This window comes from Urtica dioica, chromosome 10 (genome assembly GCF_054948205.1).
Source record: "Urtica dioica subsp. dioica isolate 48M chromosome 10, U.dioica_male_clone48M_v1_H2, whole genome shotgun sequence".
NCBI lineage: Eukaryota > Viridiplantae > Streptophyta > Magnoliopsida > Rosales > Urticaceae > Urtica > Urtica dioica.
Window position 1 is genome coordinate 23,031,050 of NC_142765.1, and position 13,300 is coordinate 23,044,349.

Below are 13,300 nucleotides of genomic sequence, written 5' to 3' on the forward strand. Positions count from 1 at the left end.
CTGTGAAAAAAAAAACAGGAACCCAAAGTACATATGTTCGACTGAATTGCATTAATTACTTTATTTGAAACATAACGAGACAAAAAAACGTGCACAAAAGTAAAAGAGGAGAGATCGTGAATTTTTTTCATATGTTTTTTTTTTTTTTTTTAATTATTCGGTGTAATATTTATTTCTTGCGCAATCAAGTTGTCAGTTGTAAAGCACTGCACAAACAAATACCCCATGCATGATTGGGTTATGGCAACGAATTTATTCGTGTGCGTAAATATAATTTAGTTAAAAGAAAAAAAAAAAACTTCAGCAAGTGATAATGCTATGACAGCGTGTTTAAAACAATGTTGCAATTTATTTATTTCACATGCAGACAATGATCATGTTGCTCCCACATGCCATGTTCCTAGCAAAACATCATGCTTTTATTTCCCACATTTATAGTGACTGAGTGATCAAACAAAATGATACATATATACACAATATATATATATATATATATATATATATATCAGTGATCGTAGGTCACGTGAGCGGCGGTGGTGCAGCCGGGTGCTCCGGGATCCTCGGCCCCACAGCAATCGTAGAACTTGGCCGCATATGGTGGATCGTCGTCCCTCAATTCATAGTACCTTATAACCCAACAAATACCACTTCAAATTTCAGTCTCATTATATTATACATAAAATTTTCTCTTACTCACAAAAACACTAGTTCAATAAACAGTTTTTTTAAGAAAAAATTTGAGATTGGACACTAGATTCTTGAGTAGTGTTCATTCGTACCGATTTTTGTTTTTTTTATCAGAAAAATAAAATATCTCCAAACAATTTTAAATACATTTTTTTTTCAAATCTAAATATTTATGGGCATGTCTCTATATATTTTTTTCTCCAGACTAAAATATATTAATTATTTCGCAGCAAAGGGCGAGACAAATCAGGTACAACCCTAGGGAACATGCCTTAGAAAGCCGGTCAACTAGGTTTACCGCTAGGCTACCTGAGGAACACATAGAAAGAGACGTACAGATAGAACCTTTTAGGACAGACGACCTTAGAAGGAACATTGAAAGGATAAACAAAAACATAGAGTTTATTAAGTCCTCTATAGGAGCAGAAGAGTAATGTCGGATTTAACCAAACCACATTACTACAACGAGGGAATACAAAAGAACATACCTAGAAGGGATAACAAAACTGGAAGAAGTTTCCTTTACACCAGAAAGTGGGAAGGACAACTCATAAACGAAAACGTAATTCATATAGGTTACGCCCTTAATAATGTCAACGCATTATTGGGAGAAAACTATATTCGAACTATAAATAAACAGAAAAATACTAAGATTGATTTATCAGCAGTGGAACGACTGATAAACAACCAGAACAACAAAATCGATTCCTTGACACAAGAAATCGAAAAACAAAATAAGGGTGAGAATCCAAACTCACAAAACCTAAAAGAAATCAAAACAAAGATTGAAGACATTCTAGGAAAGAATGATCTTGGAAAGTTCAAAGATCTCGAAAATCAGATCAAGGAACTAACCAATACAGTAAACGACATCCAAAGAATCATCAAGACTCTAAACGACAAAATCTAAAGATGGCACTCACGGATGCCACCAAAGACATCCAGAGAGTTGTAAACGAAGTAAAAAGCCTTCTGAGTTCTGATGGATCTGCAAGAACTCGAGAAAAGAGTAAATCGACAAATCGCAGAACTCAGAACCGACTTCGCTAAGGACATAAGAAATGCCAAGACAAACACGAAATGGAAATGAAGAACTATGTTGAAACCGCAGCGGCAAAAGCCATCAAAGAAGGAGAAGACTGCAAATGCCAAGAAGAGTTAAAAAAACTCTTAGACGCATTCAACGGAAGAGCTGTCAAGACGGCGCCAGATCAATACAAGCAAAAGGAAAGCATACCGGAACCACCGCCTTTACCAAAGAAGAAGGAAAAAGCACCAATACCGGAAGAAGAACCAAGAGACAGATACATAGGACGAAGACAACCTATGAGGGAAACTGTGCAACCATTCGTATTTGGTTACACAAGATACCCGCAAAGGTAAGAGAAAATTCTTAAGAAAGGTAAGAAATTTTCTACTAATCTATACTATGAAATACGAATTGGGAAAAGTTCTCAGACCAGCACATAGCTCTTGTACTATGAGGCTGCTTGCCGAGGACATAAGTCCAAAGCACAATCCGAAAGGAGGCTCGAGAACATAATAACCAAAACTAAAGCATAGTAAAGAAAAGAAGAAAACTACACCATTCTTTGAGAATAAATTTCTCAGTAGAAGAAACAGAAAGCCAGCAACCCCTAGATGAAGACTTGCTAAGAGAAATTGAACAACACTTCAACGAATTAACAATTGAAGAATCGGCTTCTGACATTGGCTCAGAACCAAGAACGACAGATGCGAATTTCACACCAAAAGAAATTCCACGGAGGAACGATAAAGGAAAATCCACATCCACCTCAGGACCTACTAGGACTGAATCAATCCCAGTAGAGAAGGTACCAGGAGAGATAACAAGCACAAGAGCTCTAAATCTCGATTGTGGATCTGATCAAGAAGGAAATATCAGAATCCAGAAGTGGTACAACGAAATGAAAGTTCTCGTATACGCAAACGAATACTTGAACAGGGTCGCGAATGATCCAAGGGCAATCAAGGAAGCCATAAACGTAACCTTAACAGGGAACGTTGCGAAATGGGCAAAATACCTTGTATTTCCCACAAACCTAGACAGAAGCGGAATCGAATACCTCGAAGGATTCGTTCAAGGCTTATATCAAGAATTCCTAGGAAAGGACTACAATGCGTTTCTAGAGGAAGCAAACATCATTGAACAACAGGAAGCAGTTTTCAGATTAGATAACATGAGACTCTGCAATCTCTGTGATCTAGAAGCATTCATATGCGAATATCTGAAAAACTACTACAAAGTAAGCGATCGAAAGCGACAACCCAAGTACAGAGATCTTATATTTGATAAGATGCCACACGGTTTTGGAATAGACCTAAAGGCAATCTTTCCAAATTCATCTTATCCTCAGACAATCGGAAGAGCTATAAGATCGATAAGATGAAAACTTCTCATAGCCTGCAAAGAGATAACACAAAAGATAAAGGTCAAGAAGGCCTTAAAGAGAGGATATTTTTGTGAAAAACAGGAATTCACAATTAAGGATTTCGGATGTAAGAAGCAGAAGGACAAAAGGAGAAAACCTTCAAAAGCTTACTACTACAAGAAACCCTTCAACAAATACATGAACAAGAAGTATAGAAGCTTCAAGAAATACTCAACGAAGAAGTACAAAAAGGACTTCAGCAATTCATACAAAAAAACCCAAGTTCAGGAAGAAATTCTTTAAGAGAAAACCTGAATGGAAAAAGAAACCACCATGCCCCAAAGGAAAAGGCAAGGATTGTAGATGTTGGCTCTGCAATGAGCAAGGATACTACGCGAATGAATGCCCGGTAAGAGCAACCGGGCAAAACAACCAAGAATGGAGAAATAAGATAAAATATCTAGAGGATCTGAGAATGCTAGATATATACCCTATAGAAGATAATATAATTGAAGATAAGGAGGAAATTCTTTATTTAGATTATTCAGAAACAGAAGAAGAAATAGAATTTATCCAAGGATCATCAGAGTCTTCATCAGAAGATACTGAAGAGGATGAATAAGATTCATAGTGTGCATAACATTACGAATCCTAATTCAATCTATATCCGGTTGGATTAAAACATAAAGGACACATGAAATTTCATGTGCATGCCCTGGTAGACACATGAGCATCATTGTGCATAGCATCAAAACATATATTTCCAGAGTCAGCCTGGCAATGGCAAGACACTAAGAAGACCTTAGTGGCAAAAATTGCCAATGGAGAAAGCATAGCGATCACAAAATGTATCGAAAACCAGAAAGTCGAGATACAAGGAATGGAATTCACAATTGATATAATATATCAATTTTAATCAGGATTAGATTTTATAATAGGAAACAACTCCCTATGAAAACATCAACCCACCGTTCAAACGAATGATCATTTTATCTTGACAAAAGAAAAGTCAAGGATATGCATACCAAAAGTCAGAGGAGCTAAGAAAGTCGGACGACAAGATTTTCTTAAAGACTACAAGAAAAATATAAATATAAACGTTGCTGTTTTAGAAGAAAACGACAGTGACGACGGTTTTTGGAAAGCTTTCGACGAAGAATGTCATTTGTTCTTTAACAAATGCCAAGAAGAAAATGAGATTGAGGAACTATTTGAGAAACTATGCTCAGAGAACCCTCAAGATCAATCAATCAAACGAAAAAAATTTCAAGCCAAGATTGAACTCAAGGACGAGGATGACACAATTGATCAACCCCTGAGATGAGTCAAGCAAGAAGATACATAGATCTTCAAGAAGGAGATTGATAAACTATTATCCCAAGGGTTGATAGAAGTATCGAAAGGACGACACAGTTCACCAATTTTTTATGTCGCAAACAAGGATACGACAGACAAAAGATTGGTCATAGACTACAGAGAAGTCAACGAAATAACCAAGATGGATGTTTACAAGATCCCGCATAAGGAAGATCTACTCAGCAACATTGGAGGTAAAACATACTTTTCCTCAATTGACTGCAAATACAGCTACATCCGGAGTCAAGAGAGATCATAGCATTCAGCTGCCCACAAGGATTATTCCAATGAAATGTATTACCATTTGGATTAAAGCAAGCACCAGGTATTTTCCAAAGGTTCATGGATGAAACCTTTAAACCTTATACGCAATTATGTTGTGTATACATAGACGACGTGCTGATTTACTCAGATACATTAGAACAACATTACAAAGACGTAAAATTCGTTTTACATCTATGTGAAAAAGATGGCATCATCCTTAGTAAGAAAAAATCAGTTTTCATTAAACAAGAAATTGATTACTTAGGATTAACCATCAAACTGAGAAATTACACTTTACAACCACATATCCTTACTAAGATATCAGAATTTCCTACTAAGATAAGTGACAAAAAACAGTTACAAAGATTTTTAGGAATTCTAACCTACGCGGAAGGATACATTAAGAATCTTTCAAAAATAAGAAAGCCCCTTCAAGCAATGCTTAAGGAAGACCACAAATGGAATTGGAAAGAATCCGATACCAAATGCATTGATGGTGTTAAAATAAAGATTTTGAAAAATATACCGAACTTACATTTTCCCAAGCCCAATGACATTATGATCATTGAAACTGATGCTTCGGACCAATATTGGGCCGGATGCCTTAAGGCTTATACAGGAGAAAAGACTTTTGAAGATTTGAAAAATTCAAAAGAGAAAATTCACAAAGACGAACATCTGTGTAAGTACACAAGTGGATCCTTCTCAGGAGCTACTTTGAATTACCACTCAAAACGAAAAAGAATTACTTGCTATTCTCAAAACAGTTAAGAAATTTGAGATTCATATAATTCAAAAACCTTTCTTAATTAGGACAGATAACAATAATCTGACTTATTTTAAGAAAATGAAATTTGATAAAAGATCAGCAAGATCACGATCAAGATGGATACGATGGCAACTCGAATTAGCCGAGTATCAATACGAAATTAACCATATTGCAGGTACAGACAATTCTTTACCAGATTGTCTAACACGCGAATGGAAACCAGGGGACTAGGATTATATCATCCAAAAATGTCCAAATATTTATGGGTATTAGTAAACCCAATATACATAATAAAAAGAGATCATATACGATCCAACGGTATAAAACAGGACAAAGATAAGTCTATAAAAACCCTCGATACAAATGAAACTTGGTCGAGAATCATCTCACGTTACGATGAGAATGAGACTAACACATGTCAAACTACAAAACGCAGGAAACAAACGATGAACATGGAAGAGCTTAAACAAAAGCTAGAACGATCCATTGAAGAACACGAAGAATTCATGATCGAAGTTAACAACAAACGAAGAGCGATGATCCAGAAGATTCACCGCATAGAGAGAAAGATGGGAAGAACCCTTACAGCCTTTAGGATGTTTGAAATTCCCCAAGAAGGAGGAGAACCAAACGCTACCTCAAACATAAACAAACTAGAAAAAGCCAGTAGACCAGAAAGAGCCTACTCCCACACCTGTCAAGAATATGACACTACTCACACCAAATGATTTCCGGAAACAGGTAGATCAAATTAGGAAGATCACCAGCCTTTCTAGAATCATAGAAGAAGAAAGAGATTATAAACAGGCACTAGAGAAACCAAATCCTAGGGAAGAAAAGATCATTAGACCCAAACTCAGCCTGAGACCAAGGAAACAACTTTTAGATCTTCATAGGATGAACCTAGAAGAAAAGAAAGAACCCAGAATCCAAATAGCAAAACCCACGATACAAAGCTTCTTTGAAGACGCCAACATCATCAGGAAGCTAACAAACGGGAAACAGCAACAGTCCAGACGACAGACGGAGCTGACATATCCAGACTCAAGACCCGCATAGAAGTTGACCCGATAATTGTCCGAAGATTCTTTGACATCGGTCTTATCACGATGATCCAGGTTTCGGAGAACGCAAAGGAGATACAACTTCTACCAGATGGCATAATCATGAATGTCCAGAAGTTCCTTAGAGTTACACGAAGAAGAGAATGCGTACTAGACATCATGTCTACCATCGCAGATTGGAACGGTCAAGACAGTGAACCAGTGTTCTACGTCAAGATCAGACCATCAACAGCTTTAGCTGCATCAAACGAACAAAATGGAGACCTCAAGCCAGAGTCGGTGACTGAACTCAGAGCCTCAGCCGCCATCAACATACTAAGAGCAATATCCATGATCAACCTCGACACGAAACTCAGAGCTGAATTAATATCATAAAACATTCTGATGACTATAGGAAGCAAAGAGAAAATAGAGGAGACATCCATCGGACACGTGTCCGAATTTCAAGACCTCATACTCAGCAACAGCCAGAGGATGGGAGGAACTTTCACACGCGCTCTGCTGTGTGCAAATTTGAGCGATATGGATGACATGAGCAGTTCACCCATGGACCACCGGTGCCTCTACTGCATCAAGGTATACGAATCTACATCGACAACGTCAGCAAGCGACGAAGAAGGAACGTCATCACTGACCCCACCAGTCGGCGAAAAGAAAGACGACAAAAGAAAAGATAAGATGTGAAATCTTATCCTCGGTGTGGACCACACCACGATAAAAAGCATCCGCGTAAGATGTAAAACTACATATGAATTATGTAAGTGCCCATGCCCATTTATTTCTGTCGGCCACTTGTTTAGGCCTTTATCTTTTACTTTTCTGAAGAGCTAAGTTCGACCTTTACTTTTTCGAAGGGACACTTGACCCTTCAAGTATTTGATTCCAATCCCTCGCCTATATAAGCGAGCTCATTCCTCAGAGTTAGGCAAGCCATTCAATCCGTTCACTCTTGAACAAGCCAACTCAAAAACAATCTCTCTGTAATATTTTCTTAGAAATAAAACTACAAGCTCTGGCATCTAGCCACCCAGATCCTTGAGATTACACAGAAATATACTTGAACTATACAGATCTACGAAGATCAACCCAGAGGAAGTAAACTCTGGAGGATACCAGAAGAGTGCAGAAGCATAAGTACCAGGGGAGAAGAAGCTTCGAACCACATACCGTAAATATCTTGAGCCCCTATTTCCATACGAGTTGATGAGAATACAGATTTCCACGCGACGAGTGTGTTGTCACCAAGAAGAAAGCTGTTTGTTATCACTGCATCCGCAGAGGCAGAAGAGTCATCTGAGAAGAAAGAGAATGAGAGCAGAAGAAGCCCTCTGGCGGTGGTGTTGGAGGCTTCGCAGAACGTTTGGAAGCAGACGCTGCGGCCTCTGAGCGACTTCGGGTTCGTTAAGCGCAGCATTTGGGAGGGCGGTGTGGGGCTGTTTCTGGTGCCGGGGGAGGTGATTATGGCTCTGACAGTGGCCTGGCTGCAAGGGTTCCGGCTGCGGTCGCGTTTGCGAAAGTATTCTCCAGTGTTCGAGTTCTCGCAGGCGTGCGGCATCCAGACGGGCACTCCGGTGCGCATCCGAGGAGTGACGGTGGGCAACGTGGTGCGAGTCAACCCGTCCCTGAGAAGCATCGAGGTGGTGGTCCAAGATACTTACGGTATGTGGTTCGAAGCTTCTTCCCCCCTGGTACTTATGCTTCTGCACTCTCCTGGTATCCTCCATAGTTTACTTCCTTCTGGGTTGATCTTCGTAGATCTGTATAGTTCAAGTATATTTCTGTGTGATCTCAAGGATCTGGGTGGCTAGATGCCAAAACTTGTAGTTTTATTTCTAAGAAAATATTACAGAGAGATTGTTTTTGAGTTGGCTTGTTCAAGAGTGAACGGATTGAATGGCCTGCCTAACTCTGAGGAATGAGCTCGCTTATATAGGCGAGAGATTGGAATCAAATACTTGAAGGGTCAAGTGTCCCTTCGAAAAAGTAAAGGCCAAACTTGGCTCTTCAGAAAAGTAAAAGCTAAAGGCCTAAACAAGTGGCCGACAGAAATAAATGGGTGTGGGCCCTTACACAATTCATATGTAGTTTTACATCTTACGCGGATGCTTTTTATCGTGGTGTGGTCCACACCGATGATAAGATTTCACATCTTATCTTTTCTTTTGTCGTCTTTCTTTTCGTCGACTGGTGGGGTCAGTGATGACGTTCCTTCTTCGTCGCTTGCTGACGTTGTCGATGTAGATTCATATACCTTGATGCAGTAGAGGCACCGGTGGTCCATGGGTGGACTGCTCATGTCATCCATATCGCTCAAATTTGCACACAGCAGAGCGCGTGTGAAAGTTCCTCCCATCCTCTGGCTGTTGCTGAGTATGAGGTCTTGAAATTCGGACACGTGTCCGATGGATGTCTCCTCTATTTTCTCTTTGCTTCCTATAGTCATCAGAATGTTTTATGATATTAATTCAGCTCTGAGTTTCGTGTCGAGGTTGATCATGGATATTGCTCTTAGTATGTTGATGGCGGCTGAGGCTCTGAGTTCAGTCACCGACTCTGGCTTGAGGTCTCCATTTTGTTCGTTTGATGCAGCTAAAGCTGTTGATGGTCTGATCTTGACGTAGAACACTGGTTCACTGTCTTGACCGTTCCAATCTGCGATGGTAGACATGATGTCTAGTACGCATTCTCTTCTTCGTGTAACTCTAAGGAACTTCTGGACATTCATGATTATGCCATCTGGTAGAAGTTGTATCTCCTTTGCGTTCTCCGAAACCTGGATCATCGTGATAAGACCGATGTCAAAGAATCTTCGGACAATTGTCGGGTCAACTTCTATGCGGGTCTTGAGTCTGGATATGTCAGCTCCGTCTGTCGTCTGGACTGTTGCTGTTTCCCGTTTGTTAGCTTCCTGATGCTGTTGGCGTCTTCAAAGAAGCTTTGTATCGTGGGTTTTGCTATTTGGATTCTGGGTTCTTTCTTTTCTTCTAGGTTCATCCTATGAAGATCTAAAAGTTGTTTCCTTGGTCTCAGGCTGAGTTTGGGTCTAATGATCTTTTCTTCCCTAGGCTTTGGTTTCTCTAGTGCCTGTTTATAATCTCTTTCTTCTTCTATGATTCTAGAAAGGCTGGTGATCTTCCTAATTTGATCTACCTGTTTCCGGAAATCATTTGGTGTGAGTAGTGTCATATTCTTGACAGGTGTGGGAGTAGGCTCTTTCTGGTCTACTGGCTTTTTCTAGTTTGTTTATGTTTGAGGTAGCGTTTGGTTCTCCTTCTTGGGGAATTTCAAACATCCTAAAGGCTGTAAGGGTTCTTCCCATCTTTCTCTCTATGCGGTGAATCTTCTGGATCATCGCTCTTCGTTTGTTGTTAGCTTCGATCATGAATTCTTCGTATTCTTCAATGGATCGTTCTAGCTTTTGTTTAAGCTCTTCCATGTTCATCGTTTGTTTCCTGCGTTTTGTAGTTTGACATGTGTTAGTCTCATTCTCATCGTAACGTGAGATGATTCTCGACCAAGTTTCATTTGTATCGAGGGTTTTTATAGACTTATCTTTGTCCTGTTTTATACCGTTGGATCGTATATGATCTCTTTTTATTATGTATATTGGGTTTACTAATACCCATAAATATTTGGACATTTTTGGATGATATAATCCTAGTCCCCTGGTTTCCATTCGCGTGTTAGACAATCTGGTAAAGAATTGTCTGTACCTGCAATATGGTTAATTTCGTATTGATACTCGGCTAATTCGAGTTGCCATCGTATCCATCTTGATCGTGAGCTTGCTGATCTTTTATCAAATTTCATTTTCTTAAAATAAGTCAGATTATTGTTATCTGTCCTAATTAAGAAAGGTTTCTGAATTATATGAATCTCAAATTTCTTAACTGTTTTGAGAATAGCAAGTAATTCTTTTTCGTTTGAGTGGTAATTCAAAGTAGCTCCTGAGAAGGATCCACTTGTGTACTTACACAGGTGTTCGTCTTTGTGAATTTTCCCTTTTGAATTTTTCAAATCTTGAAAAGTCTTTTCTCCTGTATAAGCCTTAAGGCATCCGGCCCAATATTGGTCCGAAGCATCAGTTTCAATGATCATAATGTCATTGGGCTTGGGAAAATGTAAGTTCGATATATTTTTCAAAATCTTTATTTTAACACCGTCAATGTATTTGGTATCGGATTCTTTCCAATTCCATTTGTGGTCTTCCTTAAGCATTGCTTGAAGGGGCTTTCTTATTTCTGAAAGATTTTTAATGTATCCTTCCGCGTAGGTTAGAATTCCTAAAAATCTTTGTAACTGTTTTTTGTCACTTATCTTACTAGGAAATTCTGATATCTTAGTAAGGATATGTGGTTGTAAAGTGTAGTTTCCCTGTTTGATGGTTAATCCTAAGTAATCAATTTCTTGTTTAATGAAAACTAATTTTTTCTTACTAAGGATGATGCCATCTTTTTCACATAGATGTAAAACGAATTTTACGCCTTTGTAATGTTGTTCTAATGTATCTGAGTAAATCAGCACGTCGTCTATGTATACACAACATAATTGCGTATAAGGTTTAAAGGTTTCATCCATGAACCTTTGGAAAATACCTGGTGCTTGCTTTAATCCAAATGGTAATACATTTCATTGGAATAATCCTTGTGGGCAGCTGAATGCTATGATCTCTCTTGACTCCGGATGTAGCTGTATTTGCAGTCAATTGAGGAAAAGTATGTTTTACCTCCAATGTAGCTGAGTAGATCTTCCTTATGCGGGATCTTGTAAACATCCATCTTCGTTTTTTCGTTGACTTCTCTGTAGTCTATGACCAATCTTTTGTCTGTCGTATCCTTGTTTGCGACATAAAAAGCTGGTGAACTGTGTCGTCATTTCGATACTTCTATTAACCCTTGGGATAATAGTTTATCAATCTCCTTCTTGAAGATCTCTGTATCTTCTTGGTTGACTCGTCTCGGGGGTTGATCAATCGTGTCATCCTCGTCCTTGAGTTCAATCTTGGCTTGAAATTTCTTTCGTTTGATTGATTGATCTTGAGGGTTCTCTGAGCATAGTTTCTCAAATAGTTGCTTAATCTCATTTTCTTCTTGGCATTTGTTAAAGAACAAATGACATTCTTCGTCGAAAGCTTTCCAAAAACCGTCGTCACTGTCGTTTTCTTCTAAAACGGCAACGTTTTCAGTTTTTATATTTCTATTTTTCTTGTAGACTGAACATTTTTATGAGGTTTGAAAAAAAACTAAGACTGCTCATACCAAGAGAAAAAAAAAATATACTAGACAATATAGACACGGATCAGATAGTCCCAACATAGACCTTTTCTCAAATTTTTATTTATAATTTATTAGGATTTACAAATGTCTTTGAATTAATAAAGCTAACTAAATGGAATAATTCGAAATTTTCTGAATTCTAAGTCATAAGAATAGAGAAATTCAACTTCAATGAATAAATTTTTATCCGAGAGAGATGTTCATCTAAAAAAACAAATTTATATAACTAGTCTAAAATCCAGTTCCGAGATTGGTAACCAGATCAGATCATTTTAAGGCTGATTCCGACGCCAGTTTACGATAAAAAAAACGATTTCAAAAAACCGTTAGAGCTCCTGATTCTATTATACGAATTCCAATATGCGACCAATGTCTTAAGTCAAACTTTACACGTTCTATGTTTTTTCTTTCTTTCTATATATATATCATCAACACATGAACAAAAAAAAAGTAGCTGAAATCAAAATTACCTTCTCTGGTCATCGTGGCGGCGACACACGAAGAAAGATGGATGAAATCGACAAGAAGAAGCTGCGTTTGAGTTCGGACGGAATCTCTTGTGGCATCTTCTACACACACTTTCTGGATCCGATTCCGATTTCGACATATTTCCATTAATCTCAGCCATTTTCTCTGTCTCCATTGTCACCTTTTTCTCTCCAACACAAACAACACTACTCTTTGAAGTTCTGAACGGCCGTTTGATAAAATAGACCAAACTCGAAATACTTATCAGTTAGCTAACATTGGTGGGAAAAAAAAAGGTTCAGTTTTCTTTGCAAATCATAACTTAAAATAAAGGAATTCTCATCAAAACACATGTTTGTGTTTCGTTTTATTATTCTTATATATACTGAATTTAATTTGTATAGCTGGAATGAACTTATATCCCAAATTCTTCACGAACGCAAAAGAAAAAGAGAAATACATAACCTAGGTTCAGTTAACCAGAACAAGAAATAAAAATTAAAAATTAAAACAAAAACCTTTTTCTCCCTTCAATTCCGAGTGTTTGATAGTTTTTAATTACTTTCGAATCGAGAGAAAAAGCCAGCAAGGTTTTATGTAGAGAATTAAGATTTAAGATTGAGGCAGATATGGAAATTCTACGATAGAGAGAGAGTGAGAGTATTCGAAACTAAGCATACCTCTTCGAGTCGAAGTTTGGAAACGAAATGAAAATATTTGATGTCAGATCTCCAATAATCTCTGGGAGAGGAAAAGGGTGGAGAATTACACAAATCTCAATTCTCTCCAAACTTCGCTAACCTTCTAGACATATCATTTTATTGTTATTTTTAAGACGATTTTGCTCTTACAAAATTATAAGCAATAATAAAAATTGAATAAGACTATAAACAACAACAAAAATATAATAAAATGAGTATTTACAAAATAAATAAATAAAAGGTTCTTAGTCATATTCCAAAAAAATAAAATATTTGAAATGGATAATTCGCTCATTATTTATGAATTTTTTTTAATGGGTTT

The 13,300-nt window shown here is 37.8% G+C and overlaps 1 protein-coding gene across 3 annotated transcripts; it reads right to left on the reverse strand.

Annotated features, from left to right (window-relative positions):
* Window positions 1-327: 327 nt before the first annotated feature.
* LOC149384157 (F-box only protein) lies at window positions 328-13,130 on the reverse strand. 3 transcript variants are annotated; one of them, XM_089628185.1, is made up of 3 exons: window positions 12,958-13,130; window positions 12,280-12,498; window positions 328-626 (listed from the first exon to the last, which is right to left on the reverse strand). In XM_089628185.1, exons 2-3 carry the CDS (start codon window positions 12,450-12,452, stop codon window positions 506-508), a joined length of 294 nt encoding a protein of 97 aa, XP_089484311.1. In that variant the 5' UTR covers window positions 12,453-12,498; window positions 12,958-13,130; the 3' UTR covers window positions 328-505. The 3 variants fall into 3 exon arrangements, with proteins under 3 accessions (XP_089484311.1, XP_089484309.1, XP_089484312.1); XM_089628183.1 differs by having other exon boundaries at window positions 12,280-12,458; window positions 12,958-13,099; XM_089628186.1 differs by having other exon boundaries at window positions 12,280-12,549; window positions 12,958-13,097.
* Between the last annotated feature and the right edge of the window lie 170 nt (window positions 13,131-13,300).

Coding starts and splice junctions, on each gene's coding strand:
- LOC149384157 (XM_089628185.1), bottom strand. CDS start 12,452: ATGGAGACAGAGAAAATGGCTGAGATTAATGGAAATATGTCGAAATCG. Junction 627..12,279: donor CGCCACGATGACCAGAGAAG/GTAATTTTGATT, acceptor TTGGGTTATAAG/GTACTATGAATTGAGGGACG.